A 27,090-nucleotide genomic window follows, 5' to 3' on the forward strand; every position below is an offset into this window, starting at 1 on the left:
AGAACCAATTACATATAATTTAATAAACACTTGAAAGTGAAGCATTTACAAAATCAAATTAGTATTTAAAATAAATACAAAATGAACTGAAACTAATTGCAGTTATGATTTTTTTCGTTGATAGAATGAATGTTCTTTTTTTTTGTGAATTCAGCGCAAAGCGATAATGATAATGCATGTATCGCTTATTGAAGTCGTTTAAAATTTAACATACAAAATTTATGCAATTGATAAATCCACAAATATATAAGTTTTATTAAAACCATCCAGTTTTATTCTTACCAGCAATGTTTAAATTGGTGATTTTTCTCGTTGCTTCAATCCCGTGGGTTTTTGCCAATTTGAAGATTCATGAAGGTGTAAAGATTGAAGTCATAAATTGATTTTACAAATAACTGATGGTTTTCAGATTACAACGATCATTATTGCAAGAGAAGATGTAATTTCCACGAGTTGCCGAAGACTTGTTATTATCACTTAACTATTGAACGTATGCTTTCGAATGAGCAAAGTTGCTTAGGTTGCGAGTTTGGAAACTATACAGATTGTTTGTCTCGAGAATGCGTAATTGCTGATGGTAATAACAGAATCATCGAGGTGTATAACAAGATGATGCCTGGACCATCAATCGAGGTTTACTTTAAATATAATATGCTTTGAGTTATTGTAAAAAAAAAATTGTTTTAGGTCTGCGAAGGTGATCAAATTATTGTTGATTTCACCAACAATTTATTGGATGTGGATTCGACTATTCATTGGCACGGGATGCACCAAAGGGGAACTCAATTCATGGACGGAATTTCCTTTGTCTCACACTGCGCTATTATTCCTCGGACGACCTTCAGATATTCGTTCAACGCATCGCAAGTTGGGACGCATTGGTATCATTCGCATTCTTGTAAATTGAAGTGTTTTGAGAGAGAGATTAGGATACATTTAAAACGTTGCAGCGGTTCAACGATCGAACGGAGCGTACGGTGCTCTCATAATCCGAAGACCAACTTTTCAACGCACGTTCGATTTATCCGAGCACATTGTGATAATCAACGATTGGTTCAAAGACTTGCCAATTACTCATTTGTACAAGCAAGTAAGAAACAAAAAGATCTACACCGATTTAATATCTTCGATACTCGTGAACGGGTTTGGGTCAACTGTTAACAATACCATTCCTCCGAAGCGATTCTTCGTAAAGCAGGTTTGATCTGATTAATTTTGTATTCGTCTCCTTTAGGATTGCTCAGGGTTTCAGGTATAGGTTTAGGATTATACACGCTGGAGGCGAAACGTGTCCCATCAAAATAAATATCGACAACCATTCGTTCTATGTTGTAAGCACAGATGGCAACGACATAATCCCAATCTTAACAGACAGCGTTTCCATCTCGAATGGCGAAAGATTCGATATTGTTGTTGAGACGAATCAGAGGATCTCCAGTTACGCAATCAGATTCACCGGTTCAATTCTATGCAGTTTCTCAGCAGTTGCAGCTTTGGTTTATGATGGAGCCAAAACTGCGACGGTCTCCTACGAATACGACGCGCTAAATCCAGATTTCGTGGTTAGTTCTCAATGAGCTGAATGCATTCTTGTAGCCCGGTTTATTTTTAGGGAGTCGCTAATCCAAACATGCCGAGGAAAGCACCGAACGTGTACAGCTACACTGATCTGAGATCGACCACTCGCATTCCTCGAGATTTAACTGGAAGTCCTGACTTTCAATACTACGTGGCTTTCAAAGTTGAACCATTAGGATATAATACTACTAGTGGATTTAATAGTACCGGCATCATCTCAGCGCACTTCAACAATATCGTAATGGAAATACCATCAACTCCCTTACTATTGAATCCGAATCCTAGTAATGTCTGCAGTTCAAAAGACTCTCCAAACTGCGATAAAGATTTGAATATTTGTGAGTGCGTTCACATCGTTGAGGTAGTTCTTGCATTTGCTTATCTATTAAGTCTCAGACCTTTTTTTTTAACTATAGTTTCCGTACAATGGATTGATCGAAGTTGTTTACGTTGATGAGGGACAGGGTACTACCTTGGTGCACAGCATGCATTTGCATGGTTACCACTTCTACGTCATCGGACAAGATAAGCTTGGTGCAAGAACAACTGCTGAACAAGTCAAAGAGCTAGATAGAAAAGGACTGCTTTATCGCAACTTCAATAGGCCAATTATTAAAGATACCGTTGCTGTTGCTGATGGTGGTTACACAATCGTCAGATTTAGAGCAGATAATCCAGGTAATTAAGTAGTATAAACGCTATAAACGACATGATATTTAAATGTCAGGTTCACCAACAACTAGTTATACAATTGGAACTAACATTTTTTGAACTAACAGTGGCTGAATAAGGGATACCGATTCACATTTTTTTTACTCTAGTCACGCTTACAGTAGATCAGTTGCGCTTTGCAAGAAATTGCTTGATCACTACAGGGGTGGAGTTAGATATAGTTTTCATGGGCCGCAGTAGTTCAATCAAAAAGTTTCTTCACGGTGAAACAAATAAGAATGAACGCAGATAAACCAAGTCCAGGACCTTTAAACAGAGTTAGTCCAGGGCACCAAACAGCGATAATCAAGACCACAAACAGTGTTAGCCCAAGGGCTCATAAAGTTAGTGGTCCACGACAGGTGGACAGGTCCTTTGGATTTTGAGGCCCCGTGCATAAATATGCATGAATGGGACAACTTCAAAACAAAATTGTGACAGTGAGGGGAGTGACATCCTGGAAAAAAAGTGGTAGCGAGGCGGTGACATCCAAAAAAATATGAGGGACGAAGGGTGACATCCTAGAAATTTTTCAATTGACCGGTCGTAGCGATGGCTCTGGTTCGTGATAATACAACAGAAACTTGTATTTTACCTGACGAGCCGCCACTGCTGTGTATGCAACTTTACTTTCATACCTGTTTACTATAAATCTAGAATCTAGATATTTCGAAATTAGGTAATCGTATAAGCACAAATATTGTTTTGTAAATACTAATCCCGTGTGGCTATGGTCGCCTGTATCACGAAAATCTGATACGAAAGGTCGTAGAAATAAATCTCTCAAAAAAAAATACTAATCCGACATAAAAAAATAGGGTCTATATCGTAAGCTCGACAACTCAAATACCGTCTATCGAAATCCCGACGTTCGAATTTCCGACTGTATTCAAATCCCAACTACCATAATCCCGACAATCAAAATTCCGACTATATCGAAATCCCGACTACCATAAGCTTTCTACCAATATTATTATAGAATATTAATTTTATTATAGAATATTTCTTATTCTTAAGTTTTATTCATTATAACGGAAAGAAAAAGAAATTATAATAATAGAGATTTCGATATAGTTGGGATTTTGATATAGTCGGGATTTCGAAAGTCAGGATTTTCATTGACGGTATTTCGGTATGTCAGGCAATCGCAAGCCCGACATGCGAAAAAAATGCTGATTGTAGCTCGATGTACTGATTCAATGCATTCTTCGTATAGATAAGATAATATTTTAGAAACGAGTATTTTCCAGTCTTCAAATTATGGAACATTGGATTATGCAATTTCATTAAAATCAGGTAGTTTTTGTAAATAATTTTTTTCCGATGCTATAATTTAGAGTAATAAGAACATAATTATATTTGTATATATTGGTATAAACAAATAAGAAAGAGAACACATTTAAGACTTTTGTTTGTTTTAGGTTTTTGGTTGATGCATTGTCACGTTGACTTTCACAGCGTCTTAGGAATGATGATGGTATTCAAGACCGGTGATTTGAATGTGCCAATTCCTCACAACTTTCCGACTTGTGGAAATTATCCATGAGTCAAAAAACAAAAATCAAAACTGATTACGTTCCTTATCTTATCATAAAGTACATAAGGTGCAAACATATAATGAACATACATGTTCGTTAATACTAATGAAACTAAAATTAAATAAATAATGTAAACTAACTTAAAGTAAATAAATTCTAAATGTAAATCTAGAATTATTTTTTATCTATTTATATCCGTTTGTAAGGAACTCTTCTCCATTCGAGCCTATTTCTCGTCCTAGACCTTACCAACTTACATTGGTAGTTAGGAAATGGGCTTTTCGCGTAGGTATGATCATGTTGTATGTTACGAAGTGTAGCAGATATAGTTATTTCCTCTCCAACTTTAGAATTACAGTCATTGACAATAATAATATCTATAGGTTGAATCTCCTGACTTTTAAGACTTAAGTCAATAAATTCTACATCTGAACACATCGTATCCTTAGTTTCTTGAATACACACAGTTATTTCCTCTTCAACTTTAGAATTACTGTCATTGACACCAGTAATATCTATAGGTTGAATCTCCGGACTTTTAAGACTTAAGTCAATAAATTCTACATCTGAAGACATCGTATCCTTAGTTTCTTGAATACACATAGTTATTTCCTCTTCAACTTTAGAATTACTGTCATTGACACCAGTAATATCTATAGGTTGAATCTCTGGACTTTTAAGACTTAAGTCAATAAATTCTAAATCTGAAGACATCGTATCCATAGCTTCTTGAATACACATACTTATTTCCTCTTCAACTTTAGAATTATTGTCATTGACAACAGTAATATCTATAGGTTGAATCTCCGGACTTCTAAGACTTAAGTCAAAAAATTCTACACCTGAACACATCGTATCCATAGTTTCTTGAATACACATAATACTTTCGCCTGCAAGACAGGACTGATAGTGAATACTTTCTTTTGCTTCAATATCTTTAAATACTACACAGGTAGTAAAGTTTCTCGTAGGTCAAGAAAAAAAAATTCCCAAAATCATTAACAATGCACGTACTTCTTTTGTTATTTTACACAAATTTTACTTACAATAACTAAAAATACGTTATTTAATCATTTCATTCTCAAATTCATTCTCTATAGATAAAATTTCCTTTAGGGCTATAAAAAATTTTACGATCTCCCTAATTCAATAACATTCTACATAATAAAATCTAACTTTTCTTGGTATCAAAGAAATACAAATACAAATAAATACAATTTTAAAACCTATCTAGATGTATTGATTTATTTTTTTTGTTTATGTCAAAACTAGCATTTCTATGAAATTATATTGATCTAGTCGTCGTGTTTTTTTTGTTAAAAATGATTTTTTATTGGAAACGAAATATAAAAGATAATTTTACTAAAAAATATACCATTTCAAACTTTTATAGGTAGAGAATCGAAATAAAATAAACTCATTGTTTTTTAATATAAATACGAAATGGTTGCAAAAAACAAAAACATGGTATTGCTTATAAATATTGTAAATATTTTGGTGGATGAAAATGTTTACAGTTGCAGAGAAAATTCTCCATTGATAAATGTCTTTTGCATTGGGATGGAAATGATGCTTATTCCAAAAAGGGAAACAGTCGACAAAAGTAGTGGATAGGTTGCAGACGTTCCTCACAAATAACCAACAGATTTATATAGTTATTCCTACCGAAAATATGGTAAGTAGTTTTATTTATTTTTACTATAAAACATTTAAATTAAAATCGATGAAAGTTAAACGAATTACACATTTTACTTTCGTGAAAAACTTTGTTTCTAGTAAAGAATTTCATGAATAAATCAATATTATATTTCTTAGAAACCGAAAAAAAAGCTATGATTCGACCAACTAAACCGAAGATCATTGAACTTAACCCACCAAAAGATGTAGCAAAGGAAAATAAGGTTTAATACATCGAAGCAAAAAAGAAACAGAAAAAGAGCATAGGTTAGTGAATTTTAAGTAATCCTGTTTTATTAGCAAACGTAAAATAATTTTAGGTGTCCATCACCAATTCTATATGAATAATATAGTATAATAATAATTCATTATGACAATTCCAAATATTATTGGAAGTATTTTTTGTTCTAACTTTTAACTTAAATTATAATGCATTAATTAGTTTTAAATTATTTAAATTTTATTGTATTCGTTTATTTTTATTTGTATAATTTATTTGTTGAGAATCAGGTGAATTGAAGATTTACTTGTGAAATTTTAAAGTAAACATATTATGTTTGATATATAAAAATGGAAATATTAGTTTTTGTTATAACAATTCCAAATAAATATTATTGGGAAGCATTTGTTCATTATACTTAATAACATTAAACTTAGGTTCCAAAATAAATAAGTAAATATACTTTACACAAGATAAAATAATTATTTTGTAGTAAACATAAATATGGGCTTAAATTTAAAAATACTTAGTTTTTTTTTTAAGTGAGTAATAATAATAATTCCAAATGTTATTGCTTGTTTAGTATTTGTTTATTAACTAATACTTTAGATCTGAATCATCCAAATAATTAATACCTCGATATTTTGGCTTCGGTTTATTTACAGTATGTAAACAGTCTGAGATATTGGCGGAACCGATTACCCGGACTGTGCGAGGTATAAATAAATAATAACTTACATTCACTAAATAAAGAACACGTTAATTATTAAATAAATTGCTTAAGAAAGAATGATAAAATTCCATTTTTTTATGTGATTCATTATAATAATTCCATTGGTTATTTGCCTGTTGTTTAGTGTTTGTTTATTAACTAAGTAAACTTTACACTGAGTCACTCAAACGATTATATTCCAGCTTCGATTTATTTACTGTATGTATTTAGTTTCTCAAATTAGTCTGGTTTCAAACAGTCTGAGATATTGGCGGAACCGATTACCCAGACTATTGAGGTATATTTAATTAATAATTTACATTCACTAAGTAAAGAACACGTTAATTATTAAATAAATTGCTTAAGAAAGAATGATAAAATTCCATTTTTTTATGTGATTCATTATAATAATTCCATTGGTTATTGCCTGTTGTTTAGTGTTTGTTTATTAAATAAGTAAACTTTACACTGAGCCACTCAAACGATTATATTCCGGCTTCGATTTATTTAATGTATGTATTTAGTTTCTCGATTAGTCCTGTTTCAAACAGTGTAGGATATTGGCGGAACCGATTACCCAGGCTATTTACATTCACTAAGTAAAGTTAAAGTTAATTATTAAAATTATTAAAAGTTAAAATACCATTTTTTTTTTGTGATTCATAATAATAACTCCAAATATTATTGTTTGTCGTTTAGTGTTTGTTTATTAACTAAAAAAAACTTTACATTTGAGTCACTAAAATGATTATTAATGCCTTGTATATTCCGGTATATTTACTGTATGTATTTAGTTTCTCGATAAGTGGGATTTCAAACAGTTTGGTATATTTGATTACCCGGACTATGCGAGGTATAAATAAATAATGACTTACATTCACTAAAGAAAGAACAGATTAATCATTAAATTCATTGATTTAGAAATAAAGTTAAAATTCCATTTTTTTTGTGATTCATAATAATAATTCCAAATATTATTGTTTGTCGTTTAGTGTTTGTTTATTAACTAAAAAAAAACTTTACATTTGAGTCACTAAAATGATTATTAATACCTCGTATATTCCGGTTTATTTACTGTATGTATTTAGTTTCTCGATTTGTGGGGTTTCAAACAGTTTGGTATATTTGATTACCCGGACTATGCGAGGTATAAATAAATAATGACTTACATTCACTAAAGAAAGAACACATTAATTATTAAATTAATTGCTTAAGAAATATTTTTTTTGTGTGATACATTACAATAATTCAAAATATTATTGTTTGTTTATTAACTAACTAAACTTTACAACTATAAATATGAACATACATTCACTAAGTAAAGAACACGTTAATTATTAAATTAAACACTTAAGAAATAAAGTTAAAATTTCAATATTTATTTTACATAATATCACAAAATCAATTAGCCGTTTCACAGGCATCTATCCAATCATTATAAACGTCGATAGGGTCAGAGAGCATGTTTATAGTCGTTTGGTAATCCTCCATGCAAACTCTGCACGATATCCTGGCCGTATTTCTTCCCTTGTCCCTACAAAAAAAGGACGTAATTATTATTGATACAATTCGCACATTTCATTCGAACAAACTAACATTTTCACTTCACAAGACTGCTCGTGATTGCAGAACGGACAGTTGAACTGCTGATCGAGCGGTTCGATGGCCTTCTTCCTTGTCGGTGCTTGTCTTTTAGATTTTCTCCGACCCATATTTTATCAAAGTCTTCCAAAATAATAACAAAGACTGTTCTTTCGAGCTCGATAAAATAATACTGCAGTATTAAGTTTCCTTTGCACTTCTCAAGTGTACGTTGATATACACTTTTTTTTAATATTCTAGGATTAATAATTAAAACGTAATTAAATATTCAGAGCGCAAGCATTACTTTTTATTTGTTTCAATTACAATTTGCAGCTTAAACGTTAATTCGAAAACACACTGTTATTCTACAATTCACCTTATTGTTTAAAAAAAAACAACAACAATAACAACACTTATTCACAGACACGCACCGATCTTACAGTTCTGTCGCCATTTTGATTTTAACGGTCGAACGCGAATGGTAAAATGATTCTTGCAGCTTTCACCTGGTCAGAATAAATTCTGCTTGGATACAAATCGTACAGTTCGCTCTCGATTTGTCAATGTGACCTTGCGTCTGTGTTATTGCATTGACGAACATGCAATTTCGTTCCGCAGATGATTATTCTTGCGATTACCAACTTCTACTAACTACCTGAACTAAAGACCAGTTGCTTGGGGTGATTTTGCTGGTGGGGCGCATCGAAGAAGAGCGCTCCTTATGTTCAATGTCCGAACTAGAAGGTCAAAAATTTCACAAAATTTCCCTCATTCCCACTTTCCTCATTACTTAATGGAAAGTAAATGATTTTTTTTATTAATAACAAACATATACATAAAATTGTCTGTAACATAAAACGGAAAACAGCGTAAGCTGCTAACAACCAATAAAATCGATGGCAACCGAATTGCCGACATTGGAAATACCGACAGTATTAAAATCCAGACAACCATAAACCCGAAAGTATCAAGTATGAAGAAATTTTTTATTATTACTAAATTATGGTTATTGGGATTTTGATACTGTCGGTATTTCGAATATCGTGTTTTCGATATAGACCCTAATTTAATACTACACAATACAAATTCTTTCTTCAATTACACTTCTCCAAAAAAGTGTTGTGTCCCAGGGATGGAATTCTGGACACAGTGGAATATTGTCGGGTATTGTCATTGTGGAGTCTCAATAGTTGGGAATTTAATGAAATTCGTTTGGTTTTACATAACTTTATTCGTTACTTGGTCGATTTAAGATTTATCTGAGACTATGCTCATCAGATTAAGATTCTTATAAAACTATGTTCATCTTATTAAGGTTTTACTGAGACTAATTCTAAATACTTATTCTACTTACAAAGTTAATTCTTATTAATACGGGGCGGGATTTGTGATCGGGAGTAGGGTTTGTATATATTTATGATTAAGTGTTCCCACGGGATTCGGCCTTGGTGGTTTTGTTTCTTATAAGACCGGGACAAAATCATATGCATTTGTTTATATGAAAAAGATGATTGATTACGATTGTACGTGTAATGATTGTTATGTGTTTATAAGTGTTTTAAGTTTTGTTTCATGAGATTTTATTTTGTTATATTTTTTGTGAAAATTAGAAAACCGGTTTTGTAGAAAAGTAAAAATTTGATAACCGGTTTTTGTATAAACTGAAAATACATTAATTGATTCTATTTTATTGAGTCAGCTATTTTATTCGCATTATTAAGACGTTCGATCGAGACGTTCGAGAACAATCGTGGTTGTTAGTCCACAGAACATGAGCTAAACCAGGGTTTCCCAAAAGTTAATAAGTGTTCCGTGAAATCTAGGAATGAAATAATTAGTAAATAAAAATTTCAGGATTTACGAGATGTTTACAGGAAAAGTTTGGGAAACCCTGACCTAAACATACGTCGACTTGGTACTATCCATCCGTATGGTTTTAGTGTTATATACGCAATAAAATGAAATTAAAATTGTTTGTAGATACTTTTGTTAATTTTAATTCGTCACAGTATTTTTGTGAAAAAAAAAGTATATAAATTTGTTTATTAATATTGATTTATTGATAGTGTACATTAGTAATGATGATTCAAATGTAATGACTAATAGGATTTTAAAAAAAAAAAAAAATACTAAATACAATAATTTATGGAATACGAAGGGTTATTGACCGTAGCCTCTATCCCAAGACCTTAATTTTATTAATTTGTAACTCTCTGTATATATAAAATAAATATAAAATGCAATCTTGCAATATTTGTGCTTGGCAAAGGTTGGTTAAATTGTGTCGCACTTGTATATTACAGATAAGACTTATCTGAATCGTTGATACATATAAGTACTTAAATTACTGACTTATTTCAACCATTATATTAATAAAATGACAGGTAAGCTGTTTCGTTCCTGCATCACATGTGTAGCATAAAGTGTATAATCGTGTAGTTTCTTCTTGTTGAGCGAATATTTTCCATATCTTTTTCTGTTCATAGATAGACCGTACGGATTTAATCCGGAACTGTTTCCACCAGATCCTAACACTTGTCCTCCCTCATTATCATACCCCCCTCACTGTTATCCACCGTCACCACAAACCGAATGCAATGACCATCAACAATCAACTGGTTTTTTATACGAAAAACGAAAAGGTAGGAGAATAAACCAAAAAAAATAGATACGCTAACCTGAACATGGTTATATAATACCGTTGTTACATAACACCATCGATTACTGACTCTTGGCTGCAAAAAGTTAACTTTGTTTATTCTCTTATCCGCTTCATTATTTTGCTTATGTTCAGTTTCATTCATTTATCATTTTACACTTAACAATCATCAATTTTGGTTGCTTGCAAAAGCATATGGCAAATATTGTTAATCGCATAATCTGAGCCGCAGGAAGGAAGTATTGTGTCTATGGACAAATATCTAATTTGCTCACGCGTCTTAAGAAATCAAAATGGCCAAATATTTAATGTGCGCCCCTTTCTTTAAGACAACAAAACTATTGGCGCTTTTTGCCCACTCAGCACCACTTTACTACGGCACTGAACTTAATTATGATTCTTTTAACTAATTATAGGATACTATTGGGTGAGAGGTAACTGCCGCAGCGGAGTACCAAACAATGCGGTGAAAGGAGGAATGGACCAGGATGGTAGCACTATCTTTGTTGGAAGGGCTGAGCACGAAGGTGATTACATTCCGGCTAAAGTAATTCCCGATAGGAACGAAGCTTACGTTGCTTATGGTGGTGAAGAACATTCCAAGACTGAATTTGATGTAAGTTTAAAGATAACACTAATAATAGCAACACTAACATCAAATGACTTTTAATGAACAGATATTGTGCGAACAAAGATTTAGATGGGAAGTCCATGATGGTGGTGATGTCCCGTATGGAGCTGTTGAAGGTGGAAGGACATGCGATGGAGAAAAACTTTACATAGGTCGCGTCCACCACGAGGGTTCCCACACAGTAGGAAAAGTAAATAGTTAAAAACTGTTACATCTTCATCATTCAATAATTCATTTGTTTTTTTTAGGTACATCCATCCCACGGTTGTTGCTACATTCCATTTGGAGGCGAAGAAATTAAATACGAAGAATACGAAATCTTGGTGTTGGAATAATGCAGCACAATTAAGGCTTAAATGCTGCTTCATTATAGCTTAAATGCTTCCAAATTAATGCATTAACGTATAACATGAATATACAATAAAACTTTAACATTAATCTGTATATTATTTGGAAACCCATATAGTTTTTAATCATATATATATAAATATATGTGTATTTTTAGGTAAACAAGGTAAAAACTCAAAAACATGCAGGTATCAAATATAAATCATAGAAATATGCATGCATATATTACATGATAACAAAATTCAAGATATTAATATTTGATTTTGCCTATTTTATATAAAATTTAAAGTTGCCTATAGAAAAAAGTATGCTTAGCTACAATTTAATGATTATAAATGGGGATGTGGCACCCATCTGAATAATTTACTGAAAAACTTACGTTCACTCTCATAGGCTTTCACAACTGAACTGATAATTATTGTGCAAAAAAATATTAAATTTATAGGAAAACATGACTTTTGCCTGAAACAAATTTATACAAAATTTAAGGGAAATTTCCCAAAAGTTTTATTGCAGTGCAATATACTTTGAATTAAGTTAGTTATATTTCAGGTACATTTACATAAAATAATACAAAAATAAAACGCTTCTTGTGAATTATAAAACAAAAAAAGTTATATGAAACTATTCTGATTTCTAAAAATATCAAAACATTTTGCATTTAGCTACATTTTTGTACAATGAGATATTTCTAATTCGTGGCGCCCGCCGACCATTTTACGTGTGCCCGCCGCTGTGCGGAATTAAATATTTTTTGTGCATTATGTGTATTATTGACTATGTCCAACTATAAATTTACATTGAAAAAAATAAATGGTGTCCGCCGCCCGACCGGCTTTCCAGCATGTGCTCTTGTGTGCAAAAAGCTTGGTTGACTCCTGATGTAATGTATATATAGGTTACAAAACTATATATTACGCAATTTAATTTATTACACTAAAACAAGTTAGATCATTAATTTCTAGAACTGATGATGAGTCACCCTTGAATAAATACTTCTTATCACACAAAAATAATAAATATATTATCAGCGATATATATAACATGTTCTGGTAAGATTTTCATTTATTCTATGAGTTTTTAGTAGTTGTGAATAATTTTTTACTTTTTTCAAGATTATTCTACATTCAGGATTAATTATCTCTCTAGGTTTTGGAGCTATCATAGATTTATACAAAATTTAAGGGAAATTCCCCAAAAGTTTTATTGCATTGCAATATAATTTGGATTAAAGGGTTTTTCTCTTTAAGTTAGTTATATTGCAGGTACATTTACATAAAATAATACAAAACTAAAACGCTTCTTGGAAATTATAACTTTTCTTTTTTTTTGTATATATTTCAAAAATTTACAACCTGACAATTCTTAGCAATAAGTTGAATATTTTTTGGACATAGACAGAAAAAAAAGCAAACAAAAACAGAAAAACATAATAACAAGCATGGAGCGAAACGATTTCCCATCAGAAATCGATGCCGTACATCTACACCGGCTTTAGCACTGTCTTGTAAATTATTAGTTGTCGAGGGATAGTGGAGATCTTTTGCCGATCAGCCAGTACAATTTTACAAACTTGATCCCCAGTTGCTTCCTTTTGGTTGCGATGTGCTTCTTCCACGTGAGTCGGTGATCCAGGAACAAGACCATGAAAGTGACATGGCTGGAGGTTCCTTTTTGAGGGTGAAAGTGACATGGCTGGATTTGGTTTCTTTGACTTTGATCCGCCAATTCCTGAGCCACCCTTGGTACGCGTCGAGATGAATCTGGAGTCCAAAGAAGATTTCGCCAACTCCGACTGGCTTATTAACAAGGCATTCGAGGAATTCAGGGGTGCTTTTCTCCGATATCTGACAGAGGCATATACAGACGGCTCCCTATTAGAGTCTTCAATCTGTCTTCTTCGGGATTTACATTCCGGAGATTAATATCTCAGAGTCGGGTAGATTGCCAGGGCTAGCGTCGATATACACGGCGGAATTATATGCAATACATAGAGCCCTACGATGAGTGCTATCGAGTCCATCACCAGTCAATCAACGATAGTTAAAACAAACCACTGGGTTGTGACAATATGCATACAGATAAGAGAAATGGAAGCGGATGGGGGTGCAGTTGTTCTGTGTTGGGAGTCCAGCCACTAGAGTATCCTGGGTATCGAGGAGGCTGATGTTCTGGCAGGAAGAGGTCATTGACGTGAGATCATCAACATCAATCTATACTACACGGACACATATCCACATATCAGAGTGGATGCTATGTTGGAATGGCAACGCAGATTCGAGGTGGAGGGTCGTTCTTTTATGGATTCAACAAGACTGTTGGAGACTCATGGAGACCCGTGGATTAATTGCGGAGCACCAAGCAGGGTTTAGAAGAGGGCACTCGACGGTCGACTATCTGGTTCATCCCGAGAGTGCAGCTCAGGAGGCTTTCCTGTCAAAGAAGCATATGGTCGCTGTTTTCTTCGATATAGAAAAGGCTTTCGATATGACCTGGAGATATCTAATCATAAGAAAGTTGCATGAGTAGGGTTTCAGAAGGATCAGGGTTCGCGTCGGATCGTTTTTCTCCGAGCTGCATACACTGCAAAATGGTATTTCACAGGGTTCGACGTTGAGCGTTAATCGCAATAGCCGTCAATGATCTAGCGAGATCACAGGATTGATTGCTGCCTGTATGTCGACGATCTCGCAATCTACACAACAGGAGATACCATCCCTTCTATAACGAGAAGGTTGCAAGAAGCGATTACCATCGTCGAGGAAGAGGAGGAGGCTGGAGAGAGAGGTGATTCTCTGAGGCAAAGACGGCTTGTATGCACTTTTGTCGTCTCAGAAGGCCTCATAGAGATCCCGTACTATTTCTCACTCGACAAGACTATGAACTTCCGATTACACATTTCCCAGCTAGTAACAAGATGTAAGCAGTCGCTCAATGTACTGAAATGCATGGCACACATACAGTGGGGTGCGAACTCTGACGTGCTTCTGTCCCTGTACCGGGCCCTGGTTCTATCCAGGATAGATTATGGATGTGTCGTTTACTCCTCAGCGCGTAGATCTGCCCTGAAGTTGCTGGACACCGTGCATACTCAGGGAATAAGGTTTGCAATGGAGGCTTATCGTACCTCGCCTTCTGTGAGTCTGTGTTGCCTCTCAGGCCTGCCTCCTTTGCCGTATAGGCGTAACGCTTCCTCATGCGGTACGAAGTTGCGATGCTATCTAACCCGAAGCGTATCAACAGTTTACTCTTCAATGACATTGACAAATACGAGAAGTACGTACGTAGGCCAACAACCACGAGGCCCGTCGCCGTTTGTGCCTGCGAGCTGCGTGGGCGACTGAATTTGCATCTGCCCAAAATGCATCCTGTTGGATTTTCCGAGTGTCCTCCATGGCTCCTTTTTCCTGATGTGTGTCTAGACTTGCATCAGTTCTCCAGAGGGACCACATCTCCGGATACTTATATATCGGTCTTGGATGAGATTATTGGCGTCGCTGCTGAGTCCTTGCTGGTGTACACGGACGGATCGGTCGGTGGTGAGGGTGCTGGGTCCCCCGTGGTTTTCGGGGGGAGGCCTACTCCTGGGCGTTACCGTCCATCATTAGTTTTCTCTGCCGAATTGGACGCAATCCGGAGAGCGATGGAGTTTTGTGCTGGATCTCCCAATACATCGTTTATTGTGTGTTCTAATTCACTGAGCGTACTTCAGGGATTGACAAATGTCCAATCAGGTGACTCGCTTGTACAATCGGTACTGGACACAGAGTATCGTCTTAAGTGTCGGGGTAGTATTGTTCGATTCGTGTGGATACCCTCGCACATGGGCATTGGAGACAGTGACTCAGCTGATTCCGCAGCCCGAGAGGCAGTGCGAGGTGTCGTCGGTAACGACTTCCTGTATAGACCCGACGACATTAGGAACCATGTGACTCTTTGTGTTCTAATGGAGTGGCAGATGCTGAACACTAACAAGTTGTGTCGGATCAAATGGACTGTTGAATCATGGAAGTGCCCGATGGCCCGAAGAGAGCAGATGGCCGTGACCGGACTTAGGTTGGGTCACACAAACCTGACTCATTCTCATATTCTCACTGGCACAGATGCCCCTATATGTGAGACCTGTGGAGTCCCTCTGACGGTACAGCACATCGTCGAGGACTGTATAAAGCACGCTGGACAGCGCGCGATGGCGGGTCTGCTGGGCGACCTTGTTGTCGATCTCGACAACAAGAGTGGGTCCGTCGAATCTATCGTTTCAGGACGAGTCGGGACTTTTAACTTACTTCTTGCTTTATTTTGTATGAGTCCTTTGTGATTGTGATAAGAGGCTAATGACCTAAGCTGTCGATGTCTCATAAGAAACAAAAAAAACAAGACTGTCAGGAAACACCTATAGGCAATCGGAGATTGTAGTGCTCAGTCGTTTAAGATCTGGATAGATGCAGCTGTGAATTCATGAGTTCCCTTGATAACATCTTTTTCTATGTAATCAATATCGACTAGCCTCCGAAATTCTATGTAGTGAATTGATCAGCAACAATGTCCCTCTACCGACATCAGTTCGGACTCTTATTAGATTCGAAAATGAAAAAATTTATAAGTGTCCGTTAAAATTTATTAAGAGTACAAAAGTAGCGCTATAGACCACCACATACACATCCCCTAAAATCAAATATCAATCAACAGTATCCATCCGAGGTGAGATGGTCTCTGGTCTCTCCTAAAACCGGTATACTGAATCGCTGAGACCCCGATTTGAAAGCTGTTATTTGGTGTAGTCGTCCTACATGTTTCTCCCCCTGACCCCAGTAACTTAGGCCAGTGTAAATAAATCTCAAATGAGTAAAAACACCGGCTGGCGAAAGCCAGCAAGACGCGCAAACCAAGTGAAGTGTGGAGAAGAAAAGCAGAAGTATACAAGACCATCATTAATTTTATACTGTCCACAAAAGCCGTCCTTTAACAATCATGCATTCCTGGTCTATAATTACTTTTATTATTATCTTACTAAACAATTATCAGCATGCACTTCTCGTTGTATCCCTTATAAAAAAAACAATACATAACTACATAACCTAACCGGGGATCATCCATCTGTTTATAGTCGCCAGGACCCCGGCTCGGATCGTTCATATAACAATTTCAACATGTCAAGTTCTTCCAACACCGGTGAGTATTTATTCAATAATATATGGTGCCATTTTATTCATAAAATACACTTTCCAAACTATACTGTATGCATTGAGCTGTTTGGAATGATGTTGAGAACATCTATTATAGACTAATATTGGCTATTCTCGTAACTGAATAAATTTTAAATTATTGTATTACACACATATACACAAATATGTTTAATTTGCGTTATCTTTGTAAAAACTAAATAAACATGACTGGTGAGACGTTATTTTAATATTTAAAAAAAAAAAAAATAGTTATACATAAACTGTTCACAGCACTATGAATATTTTCTTCTTGTTTATAGACAGGTCACGCGAGTCATCGCATCATCAATCTATCTTCAACGATGATTTTGTTTCCAACAATGAAGGTAAGAAACTGTTAATATATTAAAAGTTCCAACCAAATTATTTTTTTTAACAATTTACAACTAGTCGTTAAACACATTAAATAAATTTGTTGCATGTATCATTAATTTATTCTAGAGATGTTCAACAGTATCAATCTGCATTAGTGTATGGAGAAGGTATAGAATATTTAATTAGTATGCATTTTTGTTAATCAGATTTTTGGATTTTCCTAAATTTCAGTCTGAACTATATTCATTTTCAAATCACTATGTGTGATGCTAATGGTTAAACCATATATATATATATTGAACATATGATGTAATTACAGCGCACTATTGGGTGAGAGGTAATTCTCGAACCGGGTTACCTAATGATGTGTTACTAGGAGGTGTCGATAACGATGGTAAAGCATTTTTCATTGGAAGAGCTATGAAGTATCATGAACATTATGTTCCAATAAAGTTTACAGTCAAAAATAGTGTCTGCAACTATCAGCCATTAATTGGTGACAATGATGAATTTGATGTAAGTATATAAGTAACTCTGTAACATCCATATAAAAATTGAAACATGCAACATATAGATATTATGCGAGAGGAAAAAAACATTGAGATGGGAGGTCCAAGATAACGGTTTTATCCCTAAAGGATCTGTTCAAGGTGGATGGACTGACGATAGTGTAAAACTTTTTATATGTCGTATCAATCGCTGTGGAACGTATGAAATTGGAAGTGTAAATAGTTGATCTTTTTCATTTACAATCCTCTAAAGATCCACTTGTTTCAGGTTAACAAGTATGATGACTTCTGTACCATCGGATACGGTAGAACGACATTTCAATACGAAACATATGAAATATTAAGAAATGTAAGTTGATTGAATCAATCAACAATGATTATAATAAGTATGTTCAATAAAAGTTTAATTGTAAAATAACAATAATTTTATTGTCTTACAAATATTTAATATTTATTTAATCGCAAAAAATATACATCTTATTAAAACCGATGGTCCTTATAACATAAAGTACTAATGGAACTGAATCAACACTATTAAATATGTGAATGTGTTAGTTAACAAGGACCCAACGATATTATAGTTAACATCAAAGAAACCAGCGGCTGTAAACGAGTATTCCTTATTACTCACTTCACTAGACAAATCGTACAACATTTGTTGCTCACGAACACACGTAACGTAATAAAACTTATGGCAGCAAATCTTGATCGTCCTTTGACGCTCCAAAAAGATCTTCTGGCAACCCGAAAGAAGTAACCATTCCAAAACCTTTAAAAAAAACATCAAATAAAAAGAAAACAAATAACACTACATAGTTAATACTTGCAGTCGGAAAACTAGCCCATATGAGGCAAAGCACTGTCAACTGTGGAAAGAATGCACTGTCACCGTCCTTCCTAAAGTACGTCAACATATTCAAAGAAACCAGAAAGTTGGTCATTATGTATATATATTGCACTATGAATATAACACCGAATATCTTGTTGTACGTGGCGATGAGAAACTTGAGATGCTTGAATTTGTTGAAAATCAATTTCAGATGTAACGAGGCACCGTGTTTACCAATTCGCTTCAGTTGCGTATTCAATTGCAAAAGCAGGAAGTATAGAACCATGGCGTAGTAACGCAGAAGCAAATGCATTAAGCACAAACCGTAATTCTGAAACGTCTTGTATGCGTACAATATTACGTAAGTATCATTGAAGAATTGCTGGACGAAGGAGAAGTTGTACAACGAATATATTAAATATAAAACATTTGCTGTGTAGAACTCTCTGCTGAATCTGTATTTACTCGTAGCCTTCAGTTTGGCGCATTTCGCCGAAAACATTTTCATCATTTTTCCGTAAATTAGATTTATACTAGTTATAGCTGTGATCAGAGAAATGACCAATATGATATCCAATGCTAGTATAGGTAGGATCACAACAATACTTTGATAGTGGTCAATGGATAAACTGTCATAGATTACGAAACAGAGCACTCCCAGATTCAGCAATATGAGGATGCTAGAGTATATGTAATTTATGATATTATTGTGTAACGGGAAAATGCCATAAATATGGCATATTTTCTGCAAAACAGTCACAGCTTTCATTATTTGTGTAATTTAACTTATTGATGCTCTAAATTCAATAACTTAACCGTTCTACATTAACTAAAATGAAAGACAAAGAAATACACGTATGAGTTATAAATTATCGCGAATAATTGGAAAGAATGAAAAAAAAAAACTTAATGATTGATGATTCTCTAAACATCATTAAACTTTAATATAATCAATTATAAAGTAATTTAATAGGCATTATATTTTCCGATACATTTTCAATTGATATTTAATGTCAGTAAATTAGGTGTTGCCAGTGGCTTAGCACTTTGGATCAGTGACATTTATTAGAATTTTATATACTAATTTATTAAGAATAAACGAATACAAATCACGTAGGTAGAACAACTTTATGATTTTTTTTTCAGGAAAACGAGAAATTACGATACTGTAATAAAATTTATTTAAACTTTTATTGAATAAACATATTATTGACAGTGTTAATTGAGCAGTAGCGTTATTTTAGTAGCTAAATTCCAACACTAAGATTTCATAATCTTTATACTAAATTTTCCTTCATTTGAGCGTTAATTAAGCAGTATTATTCCAAACAAAGATTTCATATTCATAGCATTTCATTTTCTTGTCACATACTGTGATTTAGCAGCAACGATAGGTTGGTTGTGTTCCTTAAATGAGTAGCATTACTCCAAAACTAAGATTTCATATTGATTGCAACTCAATTCCCGGCCACAGACTGTGATGTAGCAGCAATGATGGGATGGATGAACCTGAAAGAAAATATCGAATTTTTGTAGGATTGAAAATGTTAAAGTTGTCAATCATTTACTTTTCCAACTGTATGAGTTCCTTGGTGATAGACACGACCAATGTAAAGTGTTTCTCCACAACGTGTCATCCCACCTGCAACAGCTCCTTTTGGGATGATACCACAATTGATGGTCTCCCATCGGAATCTTTGTTCGCATAATACCTGAAAGTTACGTGATCTAAGTATTTGTATTACTTGTGTTATTAGCAATAAGCGTGTATATTTTAATAACAAACAAGTCTTGGTATTATGAGTGTTATCTTCACACTTACATCATATTCACACTTGGTGTATTCTACACCTCCGTAACCGATAGAGACAACATTCTTTGAGGGGACATACTTCCCCGGAATGATATCACATTCATGCCTAGTACGTCCAACGAAAACGGAGTTTCTGCACCGATTGACTCCCACTCTAACCGCATTATTCGGTATTCCGCTGCAGGCATCACTTTTTACCCAATAGTATCCTATAAGTACGAAAAATGTATAAAAATATGTTGAAATATTCGACTGACCGGAAAGTAATATGCCAATATTTATTTATCATTTATCAACTCATTGCGTACTTCAAAGCCATTGAATAATGTAAAGCTTATAAGATTAGACCGTTTTATATATTCTTACTTTCGTGGAGGGGTGGAGTACAGCAACGTGGGATGGTCGGAGCGCAATCCATTGTATTTCCTAAAAAAAAAAATCATAAAGCACTATTAACAATAAACACATTTGTCTTTTTGCACTAATTATTATTATTAAAATTATTTGTCAATGTAAGTAATGTAGACATTAAATTATGTAAATCCAATAAGATTTTTTTTTTAATTTATATTTATACAGCAAAACTTTTCATTCTTTAGATTTGTTACAAATATAAAATGTATTAAATTCTAACAGTGCTTACCAGCTATGATCACTTCTTTCGAATGTAATTCAAAACAACTTAGGACAAATATATAGAAATATATACATAAAAATTTGCACAGTGGCGTAGCAATAAATTATTTTTCTTCTTGTGTTCCTTCCACTAACAAATAAATAGTGTTGCACCTTGCAACACATGTAACGAATCTATCCCTAATAAATACACATATTGTCTTGAAGGCTTCTGTGCACGCTTACTAGGATTTATGCAAAAACCTAATTTAAAAAATAACCGGTTTTCGAATTATCACAAAAAAAAATAGAGAGAAAGGTTTGTGACAAGTTACTTTCTTTTCATGAAATAAATATATTTTTTATATGTATATATTTCTTATTCACAAGCTGCCACATTTAGGCAATAAGTAGAATGTAAAGACAAAGAAAATAAATACAGAAAAACAAAATAGAGCAGTGAGCGGAAAGATTTCCCATCGGAAACCCTCCAACAAACAAACTGAAATTTAACTGAAAATTAATGTGATAATAATAACAAAAATTAATTTTGACGACACTAAATAATAACTTAAAAAATATTCACTTTAATTCACAACATTCATAACGAACTTTTTGTTTCTAAAGGGGAGGTCAAAGGTGTTGTGTCTCTTTAGTCTGTAGTGGGTGTCACTGTTGTCTAGCAGGGATAACGCGAGACAGTTGGGATGGTTTTCCAGTCTGTTCTGGTAACGGGCACTGAACATGGGAATTTCACTTTTCATATGGAGATAATTGTGCATCGTGTCGTTTCGGCAAATTTATATAAAATTAATAAATATGTCAACATAAAATCTCAAAAAAAACAAATCCTCAAATATTCTAGAGTGAAATATAGAAAAACGACCAACAATAAATTACTTTAAGATATTTTATTTCTTATTGTTGTTCATTTTTAGAGCATTAAATAATTCATCTAAATTTCATTTTTAGGCAGAATGTATTCAGATTCTTGAAGATATTTTATGAATTTATTATTTTATTTCTACCTCTAAACCAGTGCTCCGAAACCGGTGTGCCACGGTACACTGGTGTGCCGTGAGCCGATACAGGTAAAATAAGACAATATTCTAACTAAATGATCATAAACATAAATAAATCGGGAGCCCTAAATTTGCGAAAATTTGGTCTGCGCAGAAATAGGAACTGAATATGAATATTATTTTACCCTGAAGTACGTTGGCTGTCCCAAGTCCAAAAATCTAGATCATTGGCAGGAAGAGTTGCAAAAAGGATGTTTAGAAATGTATCCAAAAAGATCCAAAGGATCAACCAGAGTACGATTGAAAACAGGCAATTAATTGTGTATCTGAGACAACAACATTTAAGCAGAAATTTGATAACTATTTTGATTTTATTAATACAGAACAATATGATTAGATCCGAAATCCTTTTGCAACCCATGCAATAAAATCTTCAGAAGAACTGTATCTGCAAATTCGAGAGGAATTTATAGAATTAAGTAATGACGGGACGTTAAAACTTCACTTTGTCGAAGTTCCATTAGATGTTTCTTGGATTTCCGTTAAGAATGAATATCCTCGCATTCCCGACAACACCATCCTACCCCTTCTTCCATTTTCGACCACATATTCATATGAGCAAAGTTTTTCAACTCTTGTTTTAATTAATTTTATGTTTTTTTGTGCATGTACACTTATAAAATGAAAATTTATTGTGGAATTTGTGCATCAATTTATTTATATATTATATCTATTATTATATCTATATTTATTTTAACTTTTGATCTACCACGGAATTCTAGGAACAACTTTGGTGAGAATTCGTTTCCAATTTTATGTTTGTTTCATTAAACTAAGTACAGTGGAACCTCGCTGAACGAGTTTAATCCGTTCCGGATTTTTATTCGTATAGTGAAACATATTCAAAAATGCACATAATATGATGTAGCAGGCCCGCAATTCGGGACTTCTCTTCTCATCGTCACTCGTTATGCGAAACGTGGCTCATTAAGCGAGTCATTTTTCTTACAATTAATTTTGCTTGCTAAGCGAAATGCTCGTTATGCGAGGTGCTCGTTAATCTAGGTTCTACTGTATTTAATAATATTCCTGTTTTATGCCATAGACGATTTTATGTCAAAATGTTTATGTTCTTAATAAAATAATACCGGTTTTTTAGTTTCTAAAAAAAACGCCTTTCGAATTGTATAAATTTCTTTAAAAACCCGATATTTAAAAAAAACCGACAAAGCCTTGTAGCTACGCTACTGGGTGTTCTAATAATAATAATGATGTATCTTTGATCTAGAGTTCACATGTATTTTATTGGTAATATTTGGAATTACCAGTTTGAGCATTTTAATAGCGTTTTTAATATAAACTTATCAAGTGATAAGTGAAAATTATGATTCATTAAACTTATATAGAATGAAAACATATTTAAGAAAGTACATTGAGTTGTTCATAAAAAATATTTTCTATTCTATATCAAGGGTGGCCATGACGTATGTATTAAATATGATAAACTAGAATTTCATCATTGACTTGTAAACCGATTAATGGAAGCCCTAGTAGCTTTCCACCCCTATTCAGATGTATTTGTTTAAATGGGTTTTCGAATACATGAACTAACAAAAGTAATTAGTCGTGAAAAATATGGGGCCTCTAAATCACTGAAATAAACATATTACGATTTGAGGTACAAAGTTGATATGCAAAGTATATAAATATAATTTCTGGGAAAACCCAATTCGATTGGCAAAAAAATGATAGTTTTATAAGATGATTCATATGAAGATGCTGTTGCTAATTTGACTTGGAAGTATTTGGAAAATTTTCAAATTAGATTTTTTATATTAGGATATTAATGAAGTTAGTAATCTGTAATATCTTTACTTAGATGACAATTACAAGTTTAAATCATTAAATATGTATATATTGAATGAAACTACTTAATTCGTGTTGTTGTAATTTTAATATAATAAAGAACATATAATTATTATTACATGTATAACTTAATATTGTGAGCATCCAGTATTGTTTTAGATTGCATAACAGATATTCAATTGATCAAAGTTAATGCATAAATAAATAAGATATCCTGGATATTGAGTATGGGTATAGGACAAAGGGCATTATGGGAAAGTGTTTTGAATATTTCCCGCGTCGGGAATGCAACCATCTGCGATGAAATGTTCCCAGACTGGCGGAGAATAACAAAACGATGGAGTGGTGGTCGTGACATGCTGTTTCCATGAGTTTGGAATGTCTGCATATTGCGAGGATGTGATTTTTTGTACGAAAATCGAAATTGTTGAAATGTAAGTACCCCAAGAGACGGTTACGCGACTCGGCATCCGCCTACTATCGATCCGTCTTCGAGGATGATGGCCACCGCTTCGTTTCCATTTCCGCCTGTCCACAAAACAGGAACAGGAAATCGGGTGCCAAGATGGTGGCGCGATTTTTCCCGTGCTACGTCACGCGCAAAAATCAAAATAAACATAACATAACCAACAAACTAAAATCACAAAACAAAAACAAAAAAAAGTATAAACAAATAAAACTTTTGTAACACAGGAAAAATGTTTGCAGAAAATGATCAAGATTATGCAGGAGCACGATGCTCGCAGCAACATCAAGCAAACTGGAACTGCCACCAAATTTATTTTATCAGAAAATGTGCCATTGGAACACGCAGAACTTATACCAGTGAGTTTATGCTATTTGCAACAAACTTTTGCGACTACTACTAATTCTTAAGGTTCGACCTAACTTGATATACATCATATATACAAATTGAAAAAAAATATATATATATAGAAACAACAACCTGAAACAACAATTAATAATAAATAGTTAAATTTAAAAGAATATAAGCTAATTTATATGTGTTATTTAGTATATGCCCCATAATTTGACAATAACTGAGTTGGGAAAGCAATTGCTTAAAGCAGCGACAGATGGAAATGTTGAGGAAATTAGATTGCTTCTTGGAAAGGGAGCACCATTTTCTGCAGATTGGGTAAACTTGCTGAACAACAAAGAATCCAATTGAATGCTAATGCCACAAGCACGTTTGTTCTAGTTAGGCACAAGCCCTTTGCATCTGGCTGCTCAGAATAACCACTTGGAAGTATGTGAGATCCTGCTCAGGGCTGGCATGTCCAGAGATGCCAGAACAAAAGTTGATAGAACACCTTTGCACATGGCTGCTTATGAGGGACACCTAGAAATCGTTGAATGCCTTCTTAGAAATGGAGCAGACTTCGATTGCAAAGACCTTGTAAGTATTAATTATTATAATTTGGTAAATATTAAACTAAATATCTTTAGTTACATATGACGCCATTGCACTGGGCTGCCCAGAATTCCCATGCTGAAGTTGCAGCAATCCTGATTAGGTATGGAGCTACAACGAATAGCATCAATAAATTCAATTTAACGCCGACGGATATAGCGACGCAGATGAATCGACCAGACATTGTACAAATAATTAATATCGGATTGCGTGATCCTTTGGCAGCCACAGAGCATTTAGCGTTAGAAATGATTTGCGATAGTAATAGCGCTGATTCAGTGGCAATAGAACCCATTTTAGAAATGAGTACTGCTCCAGAAGAAACCATTACGGAAATAGAAGATGACGAGGAAAACATTGATGGAGCTTGTATGCCTATTGGTAAATTGTCTTTATTATTTTTTATCATTTATTAAAATAATATTTCAACTCTCCAGAAACGATAATGATTGAGGATGATATGGAACCTAAAATATCAGACGAATCCTTAAATTATAGTGATGAAGCGAATGGCATGAGTATGGAGACGATAGAGAATGAAACTAGTTATACAGATTCCCTAAAACTACTTCAACAGCATGGTATTACAATGCTCCCAGTGGACGATTGCAGTATTTTGAATTCAGTTATGGAAAGTGGCCATTCCGTTGTTCTTACTGGTAATTTTATACGAATATATTTCGAATATATAAATGATCAAATCTAAATGTTGTTTTTTGCAGAGGCTGGAAAACAAGCTTTAAATTCAATAAAACCCCACGAAAGCAACGACGATTTTTCGGAGTATTTACATAGTAAACCAATAGTGACAGCAACGACAACAAACGCTGTGAGTCCTGTAAAGAAAAATCGGATAATAACGGTAACGGCAGACGAGTTTCTTGCGATGACCAATGGAGGCTCGTTAAACGGCCAATCAAACATATTGAAACAGCTGAACGGAAAGCTTATAAATTCCGTGCAAAAGACTGCCCAGAATAAGCGAATTGTAATGAAGAAGAATAAATTGGTGACAATTTCGCCGGCAGTGAACGTGAGTTTTTGCACGCACTTATTATTCTCGATAAATTATTAAACTAATTTGTTTCAGGTGGTAAAAGAAAACAAAATAGAAAATTACAACGTCGATTCGCTATTGGACGAACTGCAGAAAGTCCACACGTTACTAGAAACGTACAAGAAAAAGTTAATCAAATCTGAGATAGAGACTGCACATTATAAGCAACAGGTGAAGATTCTGACGGAGCAACTGAAATTTTCCAATTCGACGTCATGATGATTAATGTTGGATAATTGGTTTTCAACACTGCCGCGTGACATTCATTTCATATTTCGTATTTATTTCGTTTATCATTAATTTCCTTTTAATTTCTCTTTCGTTTTCTAAGGCATTTTCTTTGTTTGTTGGTTATAGTTTTGCAAAGGGATCAATCGTTGTTTCGTTGTGAGACACAGTTTGATATTAATTTGAAGAAAAAAAAAATTATACTAAGCGGATGAAATGTGATAGCATTGTTGATTTTGTATATAGAGTGTAAATATTGATTGCATTACGTTACTGCTGCACTATTTCAAAGTATTTTTTTTTGTTAAATGAATGGCTTAATTTTTATACATATGCGACAGGAAATATTTATTGAAAGTACGTCGAATGTATTTAATATAATTCATTTCATAGTGTTAATTTTGTATATTTACTAATATTGTATATATTTCAAGTAATTACAAAGTAGTTAGTTTTTGTTAACATTGCTACAGTGAAATAAACTTTTTTACAAACAACTTTCTTATTTTATTAACATTCTAGAGGTGTTGTTCCTCAGC

The 27,090-nt window shown here is 33.9% G+C and overlaps 6 protein-coding genes across 8 annotated transcripts; 4 read left to right on the forward strand and 2 right to left on the reverse strand.

Moving 5' to 3' along the window:
* The first annotated feature begins 481 nt into the window (after positions 1-481).
* Positions 482-3,933, forward strand: LOC108567487 (laccase-2-like). The gene is made up of 7 exons (XM_017927984.1): positions 482-633; positions 688-898; positions 951-1,198; positions 1,245-1,562; positions 1,613-1,939; positions 1,995-2,256; positions 3,711-3,933. Exons 1-7 carry the CDS (start codon positions 493-495, stop codon positions 3,833-3,835), a joined length of 1,632 nt encoding a protein of 543 aa, XP_017783473.1. The 5' UTR covers positions 482-492; the 3' UTR covers positions 3,836-3,933.
* Positions 3,934-7,794: 3,861 nt separating this feature from the next.
* Positions 7,795-8,782, reverse strand: LOC108567390 (transcription elongation factor 1 homolog). Of its 2 annotated transcripts, XM_017927809.1 has the most exons (3): positions 8,345-8,782; positions 8,033-8,274; positions 7,795-7,970 (listed from the first exon to the last, which is right to left on the reverse strand). In XM_017927809.1, the coding sequence occupies exons 2-3, from the start codon at positions 8,146-8,148 to the stop codon at positions 7,838-7,840; spliced, it is 249 nt and encodes an 82-aa protein (XP_017783298.1). In that variant the 5' UTR covers positions 8,149-8,274; positions 8,345-8,782; the 3' UTR covers positions 7,795-7,837. The 2 variants fall into 2 exon arrangements, with proteins under 2 accessions (XP_017783298.1, XP_017783297.1); XM_017927808.1 differs by having other exon boundaries at positions 8,033-8,782.
* A 25-nt stretch (positions 8,783-8,807) lies between these two features.
* LOC108567389 (natterin-4-like) lies at positions 8,808-11,748 on the forward strand. The gene is made up of 5 exons (XM_017927807.1): positions 8,808-8,820; positions 10,507-10,662; positions 11,096-11,295; positions 11,357-11,500; positions 11,559-11,748. The coding sequence occupies exons 1-5, from the start codon at positions 8,814-8,816 to the stop codon at positions 11,643-11,645; spliced, it is 594 nt and encodes a 197-aa protein (XP_017783296.1). The 5' UTR covers positions 8,808-8,813; the 3' UTR covers positions 11,646-11,748.
* A 4,521-nt stretch (positions 11,749-16,269) lies between these two features.
* Positions 16,270-18,083, forward strand: LOC108567406. The gene is made up of 6 exons (XM_017927838.1): positions 16,270-16,573; positions 16,766-16,830; positions 17,144-17,209; positions 17,518-17,714; positions 17,773-17,922; positions 17,976-18,083. The coding sequence occupies exons 1-6, from the start codon at positions 16,500-16,502 to the stop codon at positions 18,063-18,065; spliced, it is 642 nt and encodes a 213-aa protein (XP_017783327.1). The 5' UTR covers positions 16,270-16,499; the 3' UTR covers positions 18,066-18,083.
* A 1,670-nt stretch (positions 18,084-19,753) lies between these two features.
* Positions 19,754-21,010, reverse strand: LOC108567411 (natterin-1-like). Its single transcript, XM_017927842.1, has 5 exons — positions 20,993-21,010; positions 20,716-20,775; positions 20,359-20,558; positions 20,105-20,248; positions 19,754-20,045 (listed from the first exon to the last, which is right to left on the reverse strand). The coding sequence occupies exons 2-5, from the start codon at positions 20,765-20,767 to the stop codon at positions 19,959-19,961; spliced, it is 483 nt and encodes a 160-aa protein (XP_017783331.1). The 5' UTR covers positions 20,768-20,775; positions 20,993-21,010; the 3' UTR covers positions 19,754-19,958.
* Positions 21,011-24,153: 3,143 nt separating this feature from the next.
* Positions 24,154-26,907, forward strand: LOC108567380 (ankyrin-1). Of its 2 annotated transcripts, XM_017927797.1 has the most exons (8): positions 24,154-24,286; positions 24,561-24,677; positions 24,868-24,990; positions 25,054-25,251; positions 25,302-25,647; positions 25,704-25,925; positions 25,989-26,299; positions 26,357-26,907. In XM_017927797.1, exons 2-8 carry the CDS (start codon positions 24,564-24,566, stop codon positions 26,540-26,542), a joined length of 1,500 nt encoding a protein of 499 aa, XP_017783286.1. In that variant the 5' UTR covers positions 24,154-24,286; positions 24,561-24,563; the 3' UTR covers positions 26,543-26,907. The 2 variants fall into 2 exon arrangements, with proteins under 2 accessions (XP_017783286.1, XP_017783287.1); XM_017927798.1 differs by lacking the exon at positions 24,154-24,286 and having other exon boundaries at positions 24,648-24,729.
* The last annotated feature ends 183 nt before the right edge of the window (positions 26,908-27,090 follow it).

This window comes from Nicrophorus vespilloides, unplaced genomic scaffold (assembly GCF_001412225.1).
Source record: "Nicrophorus vespilloides isolate i.1.1-1 unplaced genomic scaffold, Nicve_v1.0, whole genome shotgun sequence".
NCBI lineage: Eukaryota > Metazoa > Arthropoda > Insecta > Coleoptera > Silphidae > Nicrophorus > Nicrophorus vespilloides.